The 22,624-nt window shown below is 33.3% G+C and overlaps 1 protein-coding gene across 11 annotated transcripts in view; it reads right to left on the minus strand.

The window, feature by feature from the left end:
- LOC121588840 (homeobox protein abdominal-B-like) overlaps positions 1-20,755 on the minus strand; it is a 32,919-nt gene extending 12,164 nt beyond the window's left edge. For 2 of the 11 annotated variants that reach the window (XM_041907263.1, XM_041907261.1), the window contains exon 1: positions 155-2,373. Coding sequence is in view for 8 of the 11 variants with exons in the window: in XM_041907255.1 (XP_041763189.1) it covers positions 2,412-2,463; positions 4,467-4,519; positions 19,720-19,735 (121 nt within the window). In the remaining 3 variants the exon portion in view is untranslated. Of the gene's footprint in view, positions 1-154; positions 2,374-2,411; positions 2,464-4,466; positions 4,520-19,719; positions 20,290-20,552 lie in introns of those variants that run through there. The other 9 variants (XM_041907255.1, XM_041907257.1, XM_041907254.1 and 6 more) reach the window with 9 other exon arrangements.
- Positions 20,756-22,624: the final 1,869 nt, after the last annotated feature.

A 22,624-nucleotide genomic window follows, 5' to 3' on the forward strand; every position in this document is an offset into this window, starting at 1 on the left:
GGTACATTCATTGCTCGAGTAGGTTACTATGCTAATGAAGTAAGCATTAAGTCAACGGATTATTCAAACTCAAAACGTGTCCATCGTTCTGATCTTAAACTGCACAGCCATGCTCACACACAAAAAAACTAAAAAGAACCGATCTTGCTTCAACCTTTCTCGTCTGCGTTAACAGATGCACATAGTTTGATTCCACCCTCGCTACCACCTCACGCTTTTGTTCACGTTGCTTGGCCACGTTCCGTTTCCTACACTCCCACTTCGTTGAACGCTAATGTATGCGTAGTATGTATAGCGCTACGACTTCCCGAATTTCGTCTTTACTTGAAGAAGTTCAGCCTTACACTGAAAACAAAATCATAGAACTTGCGTGTTTGCACAACACACCGCAAACGCGCTTCTTTTGCTGTGTGAGATAAATAAAGGCGCTCTTGCGCAATCCAAAGATTTCTTGTTAGCTCGACAAGGAAAGAACACCTGAACATGAACGGTAGAGTGAGTGGAAGTACCGTTTACATGAAAGAGAGTGACCTTATATCTCGCATTCTCTCCTGTAGGGCACCCCATATGCTATTGTTAAACACAAGAAAAAACCTTTTCCGATTGCTCTCGCGTATGTTTACTCTCGATTGCTTATGGCGTGTACGTATACGCAATGTACTGATACAGTTGTTGCTAGTATTGGTGAGCATTCAAAAAGAAGGGGCAGCACTTTTACGCAAGTCAGTGTATCGTATTTTAACACCAACACAACGAAAGCAGCGCACAACTCGCGACATCTTTTGTTGGAACACTGTACTATTCATGCGAGTCTCGGCTATTTTATGGTCGAAAATCGACTGCTGCTGATCTCACAGGTGAAATTATTTGATTTAATAAAAGCTGTGTACTTATGCTGCTATATCACCACAACGCATGCTTCCGTTCTGCGCTATCACCTGTGACGCTTAGACAAATATAATCACGCGTATGACATTCAATGCAATAAAACCAACTGTTAAAACAAAAGAGTGCAATATAAATTTATAGTCCCTGATATTTCAAGCCATTAAGATACACTTATAACAACATTCCACAAAACGTTTAAGTAATTATTCCATAGGTCCATAATTAATGCAATAATCATAAAATAATCATAATAAAACGGAATCGCTACTTTGAAAACATCTTTGCTCATCATCCACTCCATCTTAAGTATCACAACCTACACATATACAGGTATTGTGAATAGGTGTAGACACGTACGTCCCAAGCTGTTTTACAAACACCGACTAGCATTCGAGGCCGCAACTTTTACCAATAAGAGGTATTATTGAATGTTTGAGGCCTTCCTTTTCTGACATATTGGTAAAATTAATCCTTTAATTGAATCCTAAAACAAATTAATCAATGACAAAAATATAAGACTACGTATTTAGTACAGGAAGTGGCATGTTAGCAAGTACCGATGGCTCAACATATTCCCGACATCCAAACGCTATAGCTAGTAGTTGTGCTACATTTTTAGCTGAATCTTAGCTTTGTTTGTGGGTGAGTGAGAGAGTGTTTTTTTTATGTTATAGGACCTACACGATCATTAAACACAAACTTTTATAACGATTGTTTATTTGGCAAAACACAGACGAATAAAAAGGATGACGAATCAATTTAATTGCAGTCTAGTGTAAAAAAAAAAGGTCATGGCTATCATTCAATTCATATCATCAATTATTCTTACAACTACAAGATTTTTCTCTAACCTAAATCCAACGACTTACAAACATAATAAGTTCAATCAGTTCAACAAATCAACGAACTCGTTACAAACACTTACAACCTCAAAAATCAAAAAACGGTCAAAAATATCTAATGGTATAGAGCAGGTAAATTGAGCTCCCCATTAAATGAGCATTTTGATTGACTAATTCACATTAATGCTGTAAATAGTGCAATCCAAGATCAAATGGTTTTAATTATTTAAAACAAACTAATTCATTTTATCGTTATGTTATCGTTGTACGATGTACAAGTTCTGGCCCTTTTGGTTTTTGCCATTTTGTGTTCTATGTGTTGTTCTTTGTGAAGATTTATGTGAAGATCTTACCATGGGGCAACATACTAAAAATCATACGTTTGTTTTCGTTTTGATTCTTTCTTATTCATTTTTAAAATATAATATAATAAGTATCACTATAATTTTAAAGTGCAAGCTCATATTGGTGCTTGAACTAAACATGTTCAACTTTTCATAAGCAACTAATAAAAGCTGGCCATTTATATGTGTAAAATAAACTGTAATATATTGCCTTTAATCGACCTTTCGGAAATAACAAAAAATACTCAATTTCCCGAAATAGCATCATATTCAAATTGGTTTGTGAGTGTGTGGCTTATAATTTAACCTTATTCTACATTATTTTTAACATACATACCGTACGCAGCACTCGCCAAAATGCTATTTCGTCCAATAAGATTAGGAATATTCTAAAATGAAAAATGATATGTTTTTGAAACTGTTAAAGTTGTCAAATAGAAACAATAAACCGTTAAAACAGTTAAAGTTACCATATTATAAGAGGGATTGTATATCAGCAAATTTAATTTTATTTACTTTCCTCATCCGCTGCGTTCGTCGGTTTAAACGTACTCTTCATAGGGGTTGCTTGTGTATTTAAAACGCTCTCGTATAGCAAAAGGAACTATACAAAATGGCGTCTGATGGCAGTCGAGAAATAACGTAACAGTTGCCAGGTGTCTTATAGAATGAGGCTTGTTTCTTTGGTAAACCGGGTCTCAGTAATTCCAACAATCTATATCTGAACCGCATGCAACAGAAGTTCGTGACACAAATCTCTTACTCAAACAAAAAAGTATCTACCCCATATAGACAGATTGCCTCTCGGAACACTTGGTTATTGTCGAATGCTCAAAATGATGCAGCAGACCAATTTTTCTCTTCTCCACAACGTTTCTTACTTCACCGATGTATTAGTTATCTTTTTCCAGTTAGCTTTATCTCTTGTAACATGATCGTCCTGCGTTGGAATATGGCTGCCAAGACGCATAAATACTTACCAAAGCTGGTTGTTATGCGATGGCTTATTTCTTACCATGCCACGTTCGCGTTCTCGGTTCGACGATGTTTTTCAAAATGACATGGTTGGTGTAATTTATTTGAATATTTTAAGATTCAATGCATGTCCGTAGTTGCCCTCTCCATATCGTTGCTTTTGAATGCTTGAAAACTAATACGATGCCTGACTTTTGTGATATATAAACGCTGGTAGCCAGCTATTTACAAAACTTATTTGCTTACAGTGTGCTGATTGCACAGATGTCTGACTGCAATTATTACACTCTAAGTGACAGTGATTACTATCAAATGTGTTTGATAACCTATATTTCCTTATTACTTTTTCAATGCACTGCAATATATATAAACAGCCGAAACCATCTACAAACTATTTACAGCACTAGGTGCCCTAATCGAATAAATTTATAAATAAATTTATCAATAAAACAAATTTTAAACGCTGAAAGGAAACAAAAGTTTTGTTGAACAATGTGTCATTCGATATGAATATTGGTGTAAGTTGAAAATATTAACTAATCTTGTTCAAAAAATACTACAAAAAAAACAGATTTAACAATTTCGTTTCAATACGTTCATCGTACCTGGCTGATACATGATTTAATATAATACTTGCATCATTTCAAATGAACTCTCTGAAAGAAAAATACAGCATATTGAACAACCGACCAATCTTCTCTTACAAAAATTACTTTAGTAATAGTTTAGAAAGCAAAGAAGAAATCCATAAAATGTTAATTGATTCATTAAAATGTCTTCTCTGCTTGTTTTGTTGATGTCACAGCCTTCTATACATATATATTACTATTCTTTCATGCTAGCTTGCTTACTATCTATGCTCTTCTTTATTTTTCATCATATTTCTTTCAATCACCTCCGTGCTTCAATTAGATACTTTGCCGTTTAAAGAAGTTCTCTAGACACACCCGTTCTCCTGTTATCACATAAATGTATCAAAAAGACAGCAAAAACAAAAAAGATCGAAAAACGGTCTGTCCATTTTCTCCTATCTGTTCGGAGAATATTGTTCCGTGGTTTAAACATTTGACGATAAAGTGCCTCCGACGGACTATGTGTATATAACAAGATTTTTTTTCAGATTTTTTTCTTCTTTTATTTTGAATTTGTCCCTTTTCTTGTCTCATGTAGGCAAGAATTTTGATCTCACTGTCATTGTTTCATTTCACTTCTTTTATAGCTTCAACTATAGGAACATTCAAACATCTAACAGAGAAACACCTGCTTACTATTTACATCGACTTGAGGAGCATGCGCATAATTGTTGTATATTCTGTAGCGAAAAGCGTATCTTGAGTATTGCGTACTGTTGTATTGTATCAAATTTATTAAAATTATTTTGTATACTTCTCTACAAGTAAATTCACATTTTACTCACCTTTCTTAAGAGATCACTCACGCGAAGCGAAGGGTAATGGGTTTCATTGCTTTCTGAAACAAACGAAACAATATGAAATTATACTTAATAATATTTTTCCTGAGACTAACTTAATACTAACAACAGTATATTTTCATTTGTCCTGAGTCCCAAAAAAATGTTTTTAAGACGTTTATAGCTTCATCAAACATAAATCAGTATAAAAGCCTCGCTTTAACAGCACTGCGTTAACTAAACCAATCTGATAACGTTAATTCTGGGCGGTTCAGCGTTTTCAAATGAAGTCGCTTAACCTCGCTGACCTGATTTGCTTGATAAAATGTTTGATGAGCTAAATAGCGTCTCAATGGCGGATTGAAAATACCAATTGATTATCTTGAAGCCCTATTTCTAACGGTATTTCCTTGAAACGGTATGTGAATTGTTTCACGAGTTGCTTCTATTTTTTAATTGTATTTACAAATTATCAGCCAATTTCCCAAAACTCGATCGCAGAGGAATGATAGTTGCCGTTGCCTAGATACAACGGTTGCTTTAATTTATTTCATGAGTATCCTGCTCAGTCATGCGTACAATATGGCAAAATATTTAAAAAATGTCCTAGGAAACCAACATTTGATAAGCTAAAATTTATTCACTGTATCTTATAAAAAATAGAGAGATATTATTAATTTGTTTAGATGCTCTTAGCTATGGTCCTGTAGTTATCACTTTTTTACAACAGATTTAAACCTACGCTTTCGTTACATTGCTAATCATTAACATTAATTTTTCCCCATAGCGTATGTAAGAACTATATTTTGAAATAACATTAAAATCAGTTTGGGTTAACATACAGTTAACGACAATGTTTGTTAACTTTGAAGTATCTTTATGCTTAAAGTATCATTGTATTTGCTGTTTTATCACTACAAAGAGTAGCGTTCATAATTATCATGGCCAAACACAACATCAACACAAGGTCTAGTTGAATTGTGCAACCGAAGACCAGCAAGGCAGGCCAACAGAAAAGCAATATGTTTGAATACAAGTTTAGGAGTTTAAAACTTTGCTTTTATAAGGTTATGTGTAGAATGGTTTCCTCATAACCTAAACCTTTCATTATATGTAATAAACCAATTGCTGATTTATTTTATGCAATTAGAATACATCGGTAAATGCTTTTTTGTATATGTTGTGAGTAATGAGCAAAATGAGGGTTCGATTACGTGATAAGTAACATTGCTAGACAAATATAGGGGGAAGGCGCGAAGACTTTTAGCGAGGACGGGGATCAATTTAAGCGAAAAATAGAACAAAAAAAATCTGTGTGCCCTATTATAAGAAATGTCCAGAAACTATGTGTTATTTGTTTTAAATTATGTGGTAACTAGTGATAAGGATTTTTTTTATTTTTTTAGCTAATCATGATTTGAATTGAAAGTCTTTTCAAACAGTTTATGTTCTTTACAAATTTACAATTATTATCATTTTGTACCTAAGTTATTACAAAATATTATTTTTACAAATTTCGATCAATATGTTTTCACAGTTTTCAATGAGATGAACATTCTTTACACCGCACACCTAAACAGCGTGAACCGTTACTGTAAAATACCATTCTCAAAACAAGATTTTTAATAATGTGTATTGATTTACTTATTTATTAAAAATAATTGCGTGGCGCGCACAGGGGCCTTTGCAATATTAAAAATAAAATAAAACTTAAGATAACCTTAACATTATTGTCATTTCGATAGTCCGAGGACAGATCTACAAAACAATCGTTAGTATAAGACAACCTAGGTAGTTTCGTTCTATAGTTTTGTATCTATGTTGTTTCAACATAGCATTGCCTTTAAAAAGGGATTTTTTATTTTCAAAATTATTGGTCAGTTATATGGAACGAGACTACCTGTATTCTTTCATACTAACGGTTATTTTATTGATCCATCATTTACCTCTAGAACTTACAATATTCAAAACACGTTATTAACTATTTCATTGGCATAACATGCCTTTGTAAATTTGTTATAATATATATTTTTATAGACATAGTTGGTCATATTTTTTGTTGCATTTAGACGGGACTGTCTTATTGAGAATATTTTATACTTCACAGTTTTGCAAACTCTTAGAAACTTTTAGAAAAGAAGATTTCCAGATTCAAATATACGTTTTCATCTCATATATAGTGATTACAAATATTGAAATATTTTGCAAAATCCACCAAGCTGGTTTAATTCATAGGATTGTGAATTGCAGATGTTCTCTAGATTAGAGCGACAAAACCCTGCTTAAACAGAATGATTGATGATAAATATTCAAATGGAGTGAATTTTCAAGAATTTTTTTAGATTAGAGTTAACAAATATATTAGATAAGGTTCATTTCTATCTATTCATATTTTCCCCTTTTTCTAAATTCTTCTTATAAATCTTTAACAAAGAATACTTCTTTGCGATACAAATTTTTCCTACTTCCTAAGATTTCATGGTTTTTATTAATTGATTTTCTTTCCCTTTTACCGTTATTTACGAACAATTCGACCTGAGTTGATTTATATTATGAAAGAAGACGTATACATGTACGAAGGGTCGGTATAAGGAATATAAATAGCTAGACCAGAAAAAGGCTAGGTAAATTTTCTCTAAATATCTGCATTGTTGTTAAGAAGAATTGAAGTGTTAAGAATTTAATTGTTGTTCACTGAAGTAACCTACCAACTCAACAATAATAGAACTAAGAAGGTTTGTAAAAACTAACAATAGCAACCAAATTTGTACTTTTCTGTAGCAACCAAGGCTTACTGTTTTCGTCTAATGATATTTGTGAAAATGTAAATTATGGTTGTTTAATTTAATATTTATGGATACTTATTATGTGATTTCGTCATTGAAGACTCTCATTACTCTTCAATTAAAATTACTTTGACATTATAATTAATTTTAATTTTTTGAAATAACTCCCTAATGTCGAATACATTTGTAACGGGACGTGTTAAAAAAATGTCCTGAAAATTATTTAAAAAAATCTAAAGATATATATATACAGCATCATGAAAATGAAAAGATGAACAATTTGAAGAGTAAGACGGGCATTTAAAGACACCAACAGGAATTTAAGAGAATTGCTCTACTTCAATATTACATAAAGCTTTCTTTTTCCAGCGACATACGTAAATATTGACCATTTATTCTGCAGTTGATTTAGAGATTGTAAGCAATGGGCTTACTACTCAATTACGCGACATCAGAAAGACTGATGAACCTGTTAATAGGTCTGTCAGGCCATTTTTCTAACAAGCCAAAGTTCAACTTTTAGATCTTTGAACGTTTTTTTATAGAATCTCTTTTGGAAGGTGTTTACTGTTCCTCTTCTTAGTATTCCAAGTCAAGTCCTAGTAGTCCAAGTCAAGTCCTAGTAGTCCAAGTCGTGGAAAGATATTAAGTTTCGTGACGTGCCTCATCAGCGTCGTGCGTGTGATAAAATAATATATTACTGATGTTTTTACCAGTATTCTATCTCTCACAGATTGCAATACTTTATTCAGTTGCTCTAAGACTCAAAGCTGCCTTTATTATTGATATTAATTATTGATATTGATGACAATCTTTCATCTTCAACTGATAGCATAGAAGTAACATAGATCAAAACCGTCTTTGCCCATTGCTCGCATTCAACTTATTCATCTGGTAGTCCTGCCGAAAATATTAACAATAAGCTGTTGTATTTGTAACAGTTAAATTAGACCCACATGTGTTTGAAAAATTGTTTTGTTCCGTTTTTTTTCTACTGATAAGTAAATAGATAAATTTTACTTCAGGCTGGATGCTGCGATGTTGAATTGTGTAAAAAAATACTTTTTATTGTAGTTATGAATTGTATCTACCTTTGAATGATAGGATAAACAAATGTACTAAAAGAAAAGCGTGTATATTATTTCAAAGTATAGCAAAACGTAGTCACAATGAAAATCCCAAGTAATGAAAATAAATCTTATAATAAATACAGTGGCGGTTTTAACGCTTCGCGTACTAAACAGCGGTGCGGTCCCGTCGGTTTAAGGGGTCCAAAGATTACAAACAATTTACCAATATTTTAATGACAAGGGTCCGTTATTGTTTCCGCTTAGGAACTTTAACACCCTAGATGCGCTACTGGATTAAAATAAACTAAACAATACATTTGACGTATGCCTCAGTTTACAAGCAACCCTCTAATTAAAAATTTTGAGATTCGCAGATATGACGATACATATAAGAAATAAATTATTTTTTTACTTATAATTGTCACAAATATATTTACAAAGATTAAAGTAACATTAATTAAGCCAGTCTCATAGCACAGTCGTCAACTTATACAACTTAACAACATGCCCGCCATGGGTTCAAGCCGCAAATGGACCGTGCCGCCATACGTAGGACTGACTATCCTGCTATGGGGAGATCAATAAGTCACTAAAAGCCAAGCCCACAAGTAGTGGTACTGGCAGGCCTTGACCAACAACGGTTGTTGAGCCAAAAAGAAGAAGAAGAAAGTAAAATTAATACATTATCAAACATTCTTTTAAATAAAATAAATGCGATCATCGATTTCGACTCTTAAACTTTGTTAATAAACTTCATATGGATATTAATATTTTGATAACAGATATTCGACATAAGACTTTTTCGACTTACGCCTTGTTTCGAGACATTTTGTTTGTCCAAAATGCAGTCGTATCTCAGTCTATAATCAACGTAGATTCTGTGACTAAGGATGGCAATAAATTGATGTGAACTATCAAATTTTATAGTTTACAGGTTGATTGAAATACACTTAAACATAAAGATGAATTTAAGTTATTTTCTATAATTATAGATTATTCCACCAGAATAAAAACAAAAAAACGACAATAGTAGCGACAATAAAAACGACGATAATAATAATAATAGTGCACTTCAAAACACCTTTATTTTCAACTGCTACGTATGTGTTGTACCCCGTTATTAAATAACAACCAAGACAAATACGACTTATGATATTGCAGTCAAATGTTGTATTTTTACCAATTCTAAAATAATGGTATTGTTTACTTGTTTTTTTTTAAGGTACGGTATTTTGATCCATCCAAGGTATTACAATTTAATGTGTAAATTTTCACGACTTGTGCGCAAAAGCTTTGACCATTAATTAAGCGATGTTGTTTTGGTCCATAAAATAACAATAACACGTGAAACATAATCGTTCATCTCTCATTTAACAAAATTTCTAATTTTTGGGGATAGGCGTTAATATTAATCCGTATATAAATAGTAAAATTCTAAAACAACATAGAACAATTCAAGAATAATTGTTTTTCGTGGCAGATTCACATGAATTTTTATTGAACTTCTTAGCATGCCCATTTTTCCACTTTCACCTACCTGTATATTTTACTTCTTGTATTTGCCGTAACGTCCTACGCGGACATTCGAGACTTAATTCATTACCCCGCAGCCGGATAGTCAATCCTTGCTGCGGGAGACGATCCATTCTAGGGTTGAACCTTTGACGGGCATGTTATTGAGTCATTCGAGTTGACGACTGTACCACGGGACCGCCCCATATTTTACATTGTAATTATTTATGATGCATTCCATTCATAAGGAATAATCATTACACTGTTTTAAGACCCAAATAAACAATGTTAAGCTGCTATTGAACATTTTTTCAACTATAAGCAAACATTTGAAGGTGACACACAGCACATCACAGACAAGTATCGAACATCACAGACAGAAACAAACTGGCAGGTTCGAAACGATATTTGCCTTGTTTGATCGAGAGTGTCTAAAAATGCACCTCCATATAGCTTGTTTGTTTAACGTTTTTTCGAGTCTGATGTATTGTTCGATTGATGCCACAAGCGCCGCCTTATACGACGATAACGTCCTCTTGTGTACGAAGATATGTTTTTATATTTATCCAATATATCAACCATATAAACTCTGACTCATAGATGTCGCTAGCTTTCTTTGTATGAATTGTTTTTATATGTCAAGAAACGCGGGGCAAAATGGACATCTGTGGTAAAATGAGCACCTTCAATTTAAGCATTACATTACATAGCAGCAATAGGAGTTTTGCAATCGATTAGGGGAATGTTGCAATCGTACTGTGGAGCAGTCATCAGACTGTGGGTGCCGCTGTAAATACCTTCAAATATTTTCGTTAATCTTACTAACTTGAAGGCGATTGAATGCGTATTTTTAATAATATAACAAAAATACCAAAATGCTTCACGTGTGGCAAAATGTGCAGTTACACTTGGGGCAAAATGGGCAGATGCTTTTGACATATTGCGCTTGGTGAGGCTATGGTGTTGTATTTATCCCCACAATAATGCCACAGGTACAGTTTCAAAAGATTAAAAACTGTTTTAATTTTTATATCATATTTTTGTAGGAATTTTAAGGGCTATCCTGAACAGCAAAACAAAAGTACGAGAATACGAAAGTATACGAATTTTACGAAAGTGCGCAAAAGCATACACCGTTACCTAAGCGCAATTGTTATGGCCCATATTGCCCCAGTGTTTCGACGTTTCACTGTTTTTTTTTACATAGCTCATTTTGCCCTAGGGTTATGCCCATTTTGCCTTATTTTTTTATAAATTAATAAATAAAACATCACCTTGTATTTCACTTTTTTTTAATGTTTTTGAGTTATTTTCACTCTAATTTCTATTTTCCCTCTCTAAGTGCCCATTTTAATCCATAGATAAATGGTGGAGGAATACAATAATGAAAGAATAATTGTGTTTTGTGGCATATTCAAAGGAATATTCCATAAACTGCTTAACATGCCCATTTTTCCCCGCTTTCCCTTAATATTTCCCAATTTACTCTATTATAGGGTTTCAAGTCAGTTTCGATTGTAAAGGTTTGGTTTTTTACACAATTTACAGCTATTTAAAAACATATTGGAGGCAATGAATAATTATGTTTACATTCGAAAGTGACTTGTAAAACCCTGTAATGTAGACCGGAGGCAATCGCGTATTTCGAATATAACCAAGTCCAATTTCAAGGTTTTCAGTTACATTGTAGCAAATATTCGATTAATTTTGCATGAAATGGTAGGTTTTCGCCATCAAATTAGGCCATTGCATTGGGATTACAATTTTGTACGCTTTCGCTACGCTTGTTTTTAAAATCGACCAAAAATAAAAAATTTTGCACTTGACATTCGGTGAATCAAATAAGTACAATTTTGTTTAAAAAAGTCAAATTTGAAAAATGTTGTTAAGCGAAATTGCGTTCAGCGTATATCGATTATTTTGCTTTTGACAATTTGCTTAAATAACCGTCACATTTACAAAGCCGTGTGTCTCCAAATCCGCGAATAACAAGCTTATTAGACGATGAAAAGTACGTTTGGTATTTTTCTGTGAAACTTCGGGTTTGACACAGAAAATCCTGCCGTATATATAAAAAAACATGAGAATTTTTCTGACAATTTAACCTTATTTTTTTACCTAATTTATTGTTGCCTTCCGCTTTATCACAAGTTTTTAAGAATTGAAAATCCTCTCGGAAGCAAATGTAATGTAATGCTTACATAATTTCTAAATTAAAATGTTATATAAATGCACAGCGGCCATTTACTGTTTCTAATTACTAAATAATTCTTCTTTTTCTTTGACACCCCATCCGTTGCCGATCAAGGCCTGCCTGTACCACAAATGGGCTTCGCTCTGAATGACCTATTGATTACAGATGGCAGGATAAGCAGTCCTACGTATCGAGGCACGGTCCTTTCGGGGCTTGAACCTATGATGGTTGCGTTGTTAAGTTGTACGAGTTGACGACTGTATTATCAGACCAGCCCAACTTACTATCAGATTAGATGATAAGCGATTCACTCTTAAATTGTTTGTTAACGTTTCGTTTGATTTGGATTTGACAGATCGCGATATAAATTATGATAAACGGAATAAAAACAATTTTGAAGTGAATTTTTAGATGCTAATTATTTAGTGAAAACAAAAATAATTTACGAGTCAAATGACACACCACTGTAGTCATTTGGAGTTTAAATCTTCTCCTTTCCGTATTTGTGCATGAAATGTGTAACAATTTATACAACAATGTAAAATCTACCGGCTAATTTACCCCTTCAAAAAAAGACGGTTTGGGAATGTTAACATTACCTTAGTCCAAAGACGTCGTAGGTGTTAAAATAAGTTTGACAAAATATGAGTTACATTTTGTTGTAAGCAACAAAATATGCAGTAAACATTGCCAATTGACCTGAAAACCCCTGTATTAAACATTGATTCTATCAGGCGTAATCTATTCTTATAATCGAGTCGTCTCGACGTCTTGAGAATATTTGTTTGGAAAAGTTCGCTTTGGAGTTCATTTTCTCGACTCGAATCGAATTAAGATCAGAATAGAATAAAGGCCTTATTAGACGGAGGAAAATACTGTCATTCGATTTTGGAATCTATCCTTCAAACAATGTTTGATAGATAGATGTCAGTCGGAAAATCGGAATTCGGCCTGCTCATTTCCGATTTGCTCCCAAGTATATTTTTTTCGGTCAACGTCGGTATAGCGATTTTAATTCCCGATGATGTTGAACAAAAACAACAAAAATGGGAAACAACGAAGGATTCTTTCGAATAAAGCCAAGAATATCAATAAATTGAATATTAAATGTGAAAGGTGACAGCACAATTATCTTGCCTTATTTTGGCAAGAGGCATTTTGGTGTCAAAGCCTAAGTTTGACAGATAAATGACGATCGAGAAATGACAGTATTTTCCTCCGTCTAATAAGGCCTTAACAGGCCTATTATTTTACTCTAATGACATTCGATTCCGGCGGAAGCACTCGAGTCGAGCGGGAGAAAAATTGGTATCGTTTTCGCCATTCGAATCGATGAAGGTTTCGTCGACATTTTTGTTCTAGCATCTGTGTATTTGACAGTTGGTCGAAGCAACCGGCGGTCAGAGAGAGCGTAAACAAACGGATTCAGCACTTCTTAAAAATCATTTTTTTCATAATTTCGTAGGAAATGGGGTAAATATGAGTGATGAGAGTGTTGATAAACTTATGTTAAACTTAATTACACACGTAGACAGTGGCTTAAATTTTTTGTGAGGTTAAATTTGCGCGGCAGAAAATCTCTCAAATGCACCTTCCTGTTCGAGCAATACGATATCGATTTTTACTTCGTTGACTCGAATCTGCCGATGAGTTACTCGAAGCGAAACGGCGCTAGCAAAACGATACGAAAATGAACATAATGAACGTGCGAGTGCATCTTCTCGAATGCAGAACGCAATATAATAGGCCTGTAATCCTGTATGACGAAATATATTTCAAATATATACCAATATATAAGTTTATCGTGCAGCTCCAAAGATTAATTAATGGCATTTGGTGCAAAAAAATATTTGAACACAAGCTTTTGTGGTCTACTCATTTTTTGCTTTATTTTTATAGAGACTTTGAGCTAATTGGTCTCATTCATCCCTTTAAGTCGTCTTCTCATATTACTAATAAAATACCACGTTAAATATGATTTGAAAAAAAACGAAACAAAAACAGCAAAAAAGTTTTTTTTGCAGGAAACATAAAATATGCATTAGCAATACGGCCTTTTTGGACCGTTACTCCTGAATAAAAAACAAATATGCATTAAGGTATACACACAAAAAATTATGTCATTAGAAAAACATAAAATATCCATCTCGATCAACTTTCCGCTAGGATTTTGATGTCGAAAACAAAACCCATGCAAAAGTAGACGTTTGCTTTGCAAAATCTCGACTGTTGGAAAAATGTCTATTGCAACCTCGACCTCCTGTCTCGAGTAGAGAAAATGAACACCAAAATGAACTTTTCTCCTGAAAATTCATTAACTCGACGTCCAGACATCTTGCTTATATGAATAGAATACGCCTATATGTCTCACTCGAATGTTCAATACGCAATACCAACTGGAGCACTCTTTATATGCATGCTATATGGAAGGACGGTACATACGGTCATTTAGTCAAAACCTAAATGAAATTATCAACAGCATAGTACCCTGCAGATCGAAGATGCGGAATCCACCTTGGTCCAATCGTTTGTTAATCGGAATGAAAAGATGTAAAAAACAGCACAGTAGCGATATCAGCAACACAATAATAATGAGAACTAAAATGTTTACCATGCTCCATCAAGACGTTATCGATCCTACAACAGAATATTGCACCAATATTATTAATTGCGAATTCAACAAAATCTACGACGCTGTCCTACATCGTTTTGGTCCTATGTTGACTCCAAACGCAATAAAAAAAAAATCACTGAAATTACATATAAAGGAATAACAGCTACCACTGAGCCTAACATCTTTTTTTTCACACGCTTTTGTAATACGTTCCAACCTCGTGTGTGTGACCAAGCCATGTTAAATGAAGCGATTTGCGATACGATGTTATTGACGTACCTGTGATACACTTTAACTCAGCAATTGTGGAATCTGCATTGCTTAAACTAAAGATGAGTTTCAATCTTGGGTCAGATGGAATTCAATCAGCAATTCTAAAGAAGTGTGCCAAATCGCGCGCGCCAAACTTAGCCAGGATCTTAGAGGAATCATACTCCTCTGGGATAGTACCGCATATCGGGAAAACCTCATGGATGACTCCACTGCTAAAAAAGGTGATCCTTAGCTAGGTATGAGTTATCGAGGGATATTGTGTTCAATCGCCAAAGTTTTGGAAATAATAATAGGGTTATTTGCCTTTTGTTGCACACCACCCAATTATTGCACACTGCGTATTAATAGAAGTTCATCCAAATATTTATAAAACATTCATGAAACCTAGCTTTTTTCCCTAAATTTGGATAATTTTTCTCACATATTTCATAATTTTTTTTTTAAAGTATTTTTTAATTTTTTAAATACAAATGAAAATATTTTGACTGATATCGATCATATGGAATGGATTTCTAAACTCGTGTCTAAATTCGTATTTATTTGACCAAGTATATAAGATAAGGTTCGACGGCTACCGATCTCAATACGTTACCGTCCTATCGTTCACGCTGCCTGCTTCTGGGATTAGAAACGCTAACTAGAAGACGAAGAAATGCTCAAGCGCTGTTTGTAGTGCCACGGCAATATTGATGCACCAGTTATATTGGAACAATTCAATGTCAATATTCCGAGACCGTCAACACAACATAGGCGTTTCTTCACTCCAAAGCTTAGACACATACAATATGGAGCAAATGAACCGACCACAGCTATGTTACGCACATTCAATGAGCTTTACCAGTACTTTGACTTCCATGAGCCCATCTACGTGTACAGAGATCGGTTACGCTTTGTAGAGTAAGATGTTAATGTAAAACAGTGCGTTTATGTATGTCCTTGTTACTGTGTCATGCATCACAGAGGAAAATTAAATTTATGTTTATTTTAAACGTGTAAACCAAAATATTGGCCGAGCCATTATTGGTAAATATATAAATAAATAAATAATAGATAAATAATATATCACAGTTTAATTGATAAACATCAGAGTACAGGCATTTCTTACATTCGAAGTGTGCAATTTGTTCAAGCACATGGGAACTTTACCATATTTCGAAATATTTTACCATTTCAATCATTACAGTTAAAAAATAATGTCGTTTTTTAATTATCAAACATGTATCCTACGAAACATTAAAATGCCCAGTAGTTCAGATATTTTTTTTTTATTTTAGCTGGTGGCAATAAAAAAATGTGTATGCTACTTTACTATAAACTTCTTAAGATAAAATAGTACAAAACCATGTCGAAAAGAATTTTATTAACTAATATAGCTTTAAATCAAACATTTCATATACTCAAATTTTTGTGCATCTCTTTCTGTTCCATTTTATAGCCACGCCCTGTTTTCATTGCGCTGCCATTTTAGGGGCGGTCGTATGTATGCTTTTATCTCACCAACAAATTCAACGAAAACGTGGGGGCCGCCATATTGCGCACGATCCATACGAATGCAAATGGCTACCACTCTAACATTCGTACTTCATATCATACTTTCACCGCATTATAACTATTTTGCAAATTTATACTAAACCGGAAAATCATGCAGTCCATAAGAAGTTTGGAATTATATTGATCAACCAAGTATATTGATCAACCCCTCTTCAGGCTTTCATCACGTTTAACGCACAATCTTCATAATTACTCTTCAATTCACCTAAAGTCACAAAATGGCTACTTTAAAATTTGTTAAATAAGTTCATAATCCGTTTTATATTCATTGCTTTCGTTTACACATTTGTAGACGATTTTCATGTACAGTGGCGGTCACCTAAAATTGGACACCTCATATTTTCACCTATTATCTAACTTTGCGGCACCCTGGACTGTTCTCTTCATGGATGAAACGCAATTTTGTAGCTAAATATACAAGAAAACAAACACCAAGCCAATTTCAAATTGCATATTCAGTTTAGCGAAATTTACCTTAGGCAGACATTCATCTAGAAGCGACTAAAATGTATGCAATATGACGACACTGCCGAAATATTCATCTTAAATTAACAATTCGTCTTGAAGAAACTGCACCTTAAAGAGATTTGACTGTATAACAGCAGTAAAATTTGTTATAGACTTAATATATTTTTATAAAACATTCTGGTATAGTATTTTTAAACCGAATTTAATGTTACACCGAATTACAAGGCAAGTATAATGTGAATGAAGAGGTTACTTAAACACTTTCTTCCATAGCACGTCTAAAAACTATTAAAAGAAGCATTTTACTATTAAACTTAAAAAGTAAATAAATATAGAAACTTGTTAAAAAGTTAGCACACACGTTATTTTTAGATTGATTATCGAGCATACTGAATCTTAATATCAATTTTAATCAAAGTGGGCTCCGCGGCGATTATTGGTTGAAGTTATTATTAACCTACAGTTATATCCCCTTAACGCGGATCTTCAAGGGACCGTTAGCTTTGAGCAATATTACGGAAAAATAATGAAAGTGCTGCTATGAAGTATCCCACAAACCGCTGCAGAAACCTGGCATCTTTTGACAAATATTTTTGTAATCTGTCATCCAAAAAGCAATCTTAGAACCAAATCGCATATGCCACATTGAGAATATTATCCTTAGGGAGACATTCATTTTTAACAGATACAAAATATACAGTGGTGGATTAACACGAGTGGAGGCCCTAAGCGGCCATAAGAAGGTAGGCCTTTCTTAAGTCTAAGCAAGAAGACAATGACATTAACTACATAAAATACATTAAATTTATATTAAATGCAATTTTCTTTTTCCTTCTTATTCCTTCTATGCATGAAAACAACTAAGTACTGCTGTCGGAAACTTACATCCCAATCAAAGAAAAACGATACAAATCGAATAAAACTAGTTGCATCTTATTAACATTTGATTTCCAGATGCATTAACAGACAAAGAACCTAAAAGACTCTGTACAAACATTGAAAGCGCCTCTCATAATCAAATCAAATAAATATTTAGCATTGGCTTGATTGGCCCCTGACAACATAAAAGTTAGAAAAACAACAAAAAACAATAAATCACACTTAAAAAGATTATCCAACTCAGTCTGGTGGTGCAAAGAGTAACGAACTGTGAACGAATTCTCAACACACTGTTTATGAGAACAATAAATATTTGCTCTTCATACGAACCGTTGTGTTGTTTATTCATGGTGTGGAAATTCTTTTTTGTCATCGAAACATTTTTACTCGAAATATGGTTCAATTTTTAATTTCAAGTTTACTGTCACAATCTTATAAAAAGTTATTGAATACATTCTAGTTATAAATGGAACAAGTTATTACAGAACATATGTTTTCAAAACAAATTATTAGTTTTAGTGGTATTCCTAAAATGCATTTTGTGTTGTAAGTTAACTATCTGAAACCCTTAATTTGCTTCATAACATTCCGAATACAGACCCATTTACTATTTTTAGACCATTAAAGTTTGAACCATAGAAAACAAAACTATTTGTCGATACGTGAATTTTGAAACCTAATAAATGTAGAACGCAACACTTTATACTCAATTGAGTTATGGAAAATCTAACCCGGATCACAAATGTATTTCCACTGACAGGCAAAAATGTTCAGCATTTTTAAACCATCAAGTAGACCAAAAGCAGGAAACATCACAAAACATGGTAAATATTTAAATAAAAATATTTGTTAAAAAAAATTGTTTGTTGCGTTTCCGTTCCTTTTTTCACCTCTAACTGGCATTTACGGGCAACATTACAACGAGGTCAAATAAAGTTCAACAGTCTAATGGTTTATTGTTCCCAAGGTTTAAAAGGGTTCAAAATCGTACTGCCGCCGAATTTTTCAAAAGATTGTTTAATTAGGTTCCACGATTTTTTTACCACTACACTTTTTTTACTCTACTTTAGTAATCCTTTCAGGTCAGGTAGTTGTAAAGTGGTGTAACCGATGGTCATAGCAAGGTCATCGCTTTACCAAAGATGTTCAAATTTTCAGTTTTTGTTGCATTTATAATACTGCATGTACGTTTATACGAATAACCTTTGTTACAGTTAAATAAACTTAGATGGTTTAGCAAACCTTTTATTTTAGCGTTAGTTATTCATGTACAGTTCTTCTTTACTCACGTTCCTTGTCCTGTAAACTCAGGCTCGAGCATAAACTTCAATTATTTCTATAACAAATTTATTCCCCTTTTGTAGACCTATGTACTAAATTTGTTCGAGTTAAATTATTTTATATATTTCAAACAGGACAAAAGTACATTCTCTCGACAATATTTGTTCTTTTTATTGCTCTCAAAAATATGTTTTGCTTTATGTTTATATTTCAAATAATGTTGTTACATTATGTTTTCAACAATCATTCTATGTATCTATTTTGTTGTTGCAGCACTTAACATCGTAAAATAGACAAGCAACCATTAAGAGAAGTTTGTAGGGTTCGAATTTAGATGTATTTGAGCAATTTAAAGTATCGCGTAATTTTTATGTATTATTTACATAAAATAATTCATGAACTGAAGCTACATTGAAAAATAAATATACCTAAAGACTGTTAAAAAATATTTAATTTAATTGCAATAATTGCAACACAAACCTAAAATTTTCAGCAAGAGTTTTAACTGAAGTGAACTTGTGCATATCGTTTATATTTCAAACTATGCTTTTAAAATAAAATTAGTTGATTTACTTGCTTTTATTCAGTCTTCATCCCGTTCATTAATTGTATGAGCTGTAATGGTACTTACCCTTTTTAATAATCATTTTTTTACAATGGTGTGTACTTATTTTATGACACAACCTCTTTCGCGTATCACCAAATATAATCACAATTTTATTTTTTAGTTCTTCTTAAACTATGCATTACATCAAAACATTTAGCCCAAATAAGTTGAAAAAGGCTCAAATCTTCTTTGGTAAAACTTTTACACTTTTCACAATCATTCACTGCCATATTTAGGTTTAACACTTTACCAATCATACAATATGTGTATATACCTTATGTATATACACATATGGTATGTGTATACCACATAAATAACATATAACACGCTATACCACACGTGAATATAGCGTGAGCAATGAGTTTTATTAGTTTATTATGTTTGTTAATGTTTATGATGAGACATTTGCTACCATTGTTTTTTACACATATCACAAAGCGTTGCCATCAAGAAGATGATAAACTTGTAATATTGCATTCACAAATTCAGGTGAGGGTTTTCACATTGATGTTAGCTTTCATAGCTTTCAAAATCATATTGAAAGATCTTTTAGAATAATGCTAATAGATCAATTTAAGTTTTTTTTTTTGTAAATTTCTAATAGCATGTCTCCGAAAAAAAATGGAACATGGTTATGATTTTCATTTGTTTGTTATTTTGATCTAAATGATGCTTGATTCTTTCACAATTATTCATATACTATACTGCACTCATTTAAAAACAACTTTTGAATCGTTTTATTTATTCTTTAACACCACTTTCACAATTAACCTGGCTTTATAAACAGCACTTATTCCGTTTGGTTGTTTTGATATATTTCTATGATTCCGTCACACTAGCTGTGTATTGGTTCATACTTGTTCACCATTATTAAATGATTATGGGATTGGTGATGTAAATAAAAGTTTTATGGAACATCATCATCACCGTCGGGAAAACCCGTAAAAATCAGTACGACTACCAGCACACCCCGTATTAGAGCAGACTGCCTCAATGACTGCACTCGTTCAACTGAAGCCAACAGCGAGCAGTTTTAGCCGCATGACCGAAGTAACATGTCCAAGCAAAAGGACTCACTGTCAAACTCTTCAACCTGGAGTCTCTGTCTAGCTGTTCCGACAGCTCAACGAATTAAACACCCGTCAGCTCCCCAACGACACGTGTACCATACGCCCGACCGTCTCCACGAAGGACCATCATCATCATCACAGTAGGTATTATGTTTTTTTTCTTACCATTCCGCATCCCATCGTTGTACTGATCGGTAGGACGTCGTTCTTTGTGGCATCCTATGTGTGGCTGGTGCTCTCTTTCTCTCGTTGGTGTACTGGGAATGAGTATTTTCTGACAAACACTTATTTATTCTTACTCGGCGCAAACATTTCTTTGCTCCAAGCTTTACATGACCATTATAACTCCATGCGGCAAACGAACACACACAAACGTAAAACCATATAAACGTTTTAGAACATGTGACAACCTAGCATGAAGAGCATCATGAGAAGAACCATCTCCAACTAATTCGCGTACACATGATCACGCTACTGACTTCAGTTAAGCATTTTAAAAATATAGCACGCCTACGATGTTTTTCCCCTTTTTTTTTGTTATAATTTTTTTTTTGTTTCTTTCAGCGTATTCTAGTTGAAAAAAGGATTTTTATTAAAATGATGTTATTATTCCTTATGTACGCTTTCACTAAGCATTTACGCACTCACAAACATACTTTCAAACCACTACAGCCACAGCATTGCATTTCAGCCTTTTTGAACATGCGCATGTTCACCCACATGCCTGTCACTCTAAAAGCACACCCCATAAAGTAAAACATGCAAAGTGAGCCTTTCCGATGACGAAAGGTTTCACTAAATTGTTAACTTATGTGAAATACTTATTGAACGTAATAGAGCATCCCATTTATCATAAATTGGATCAAGAATTGTTAATAACTCTCAGTTTTAATTTCACCAAATGTTACTCTATCAGAAGTAAATTTTATCTTTACATTCTATTCATATTTAACCATTCAACTCTTTGATTCTAGTGTTTTGTTTGTTGCTGTTACTATAAGAAATTAATGAAAATGTGAACTCACTTTGAGTCGTCAATTCAATTCAGATTTTAATTTTTTTAGTGCTTAATTTTTACTTTAACTCTATTTTGTTTAACCAAATATATACACACAGCACTTTATGGTTTAAAATATGACATTTACCAAAAGTTTCATTACATCTTTTTTTGCTTTTTATCCTAACATTTACATTCGTATCCAAACATACGTGCCTTATATAAGTTTATGAGACTTGATTAAATCACGTTACAGAATAGTATTAAATACTTGCAAAAAGGAGACGGTCCTGATCGGAAACGAATTACGCCCGGGTTTTACTTTAATCTTTCAGGTCTAATTTTACACTATGACATGTTATATATTAGGTTACTTTCTTTTCTAGCGCTACAACCACTTTGATATCACTTATTAGGAGCTATTCATAAATTACGCTACCCAGAGAAAATGTTTCAATCTAATCGCACCTTTAATGCTTTTTATTTGGTCGAAGAACTGTACTCAATTAAGACACACTTTATTTGATAATGTGTTTTTGTGTTCTTAAATTCATTGAATCACACATAGCTCCTGTCAAACATAAATAGCATAAACCCTATTAGTTTATTTACCAAAATTTGAAAACCAGCTATCTCATTTGTTTACTCAAAAACAGAATACCACTCCTACCTTTAGGCGGATTGTTTCATTAAAAATTTACATCTATGAGTGGCTTGTTGTCAAGTTGTACGCCTTCACGGCCCGTGAAAAGACATTTTTCACTTTTTGTGTGTAGGCGTTTTGAAAGATCTCTTCTATATTTATAATAATTGCATAACCGATTAGTATATTCATGCACCGAAAATGATCATCTGTTCGCCT

The sequence above is a fragment of the Anopheles merus genome, chromosome 2R (genome assembly GCF_017562075.2).
Source record: "Anopheles merus strain MAF chromosome 2R, AmerM5.1, whole genome shotgun sequence".
Classification (NCBI taxonomy): Eukaryota; Metazoa; Arthropoda; class Insecta; order Diptera; family Culicidae; genus Anopheles; species Anopheles merus.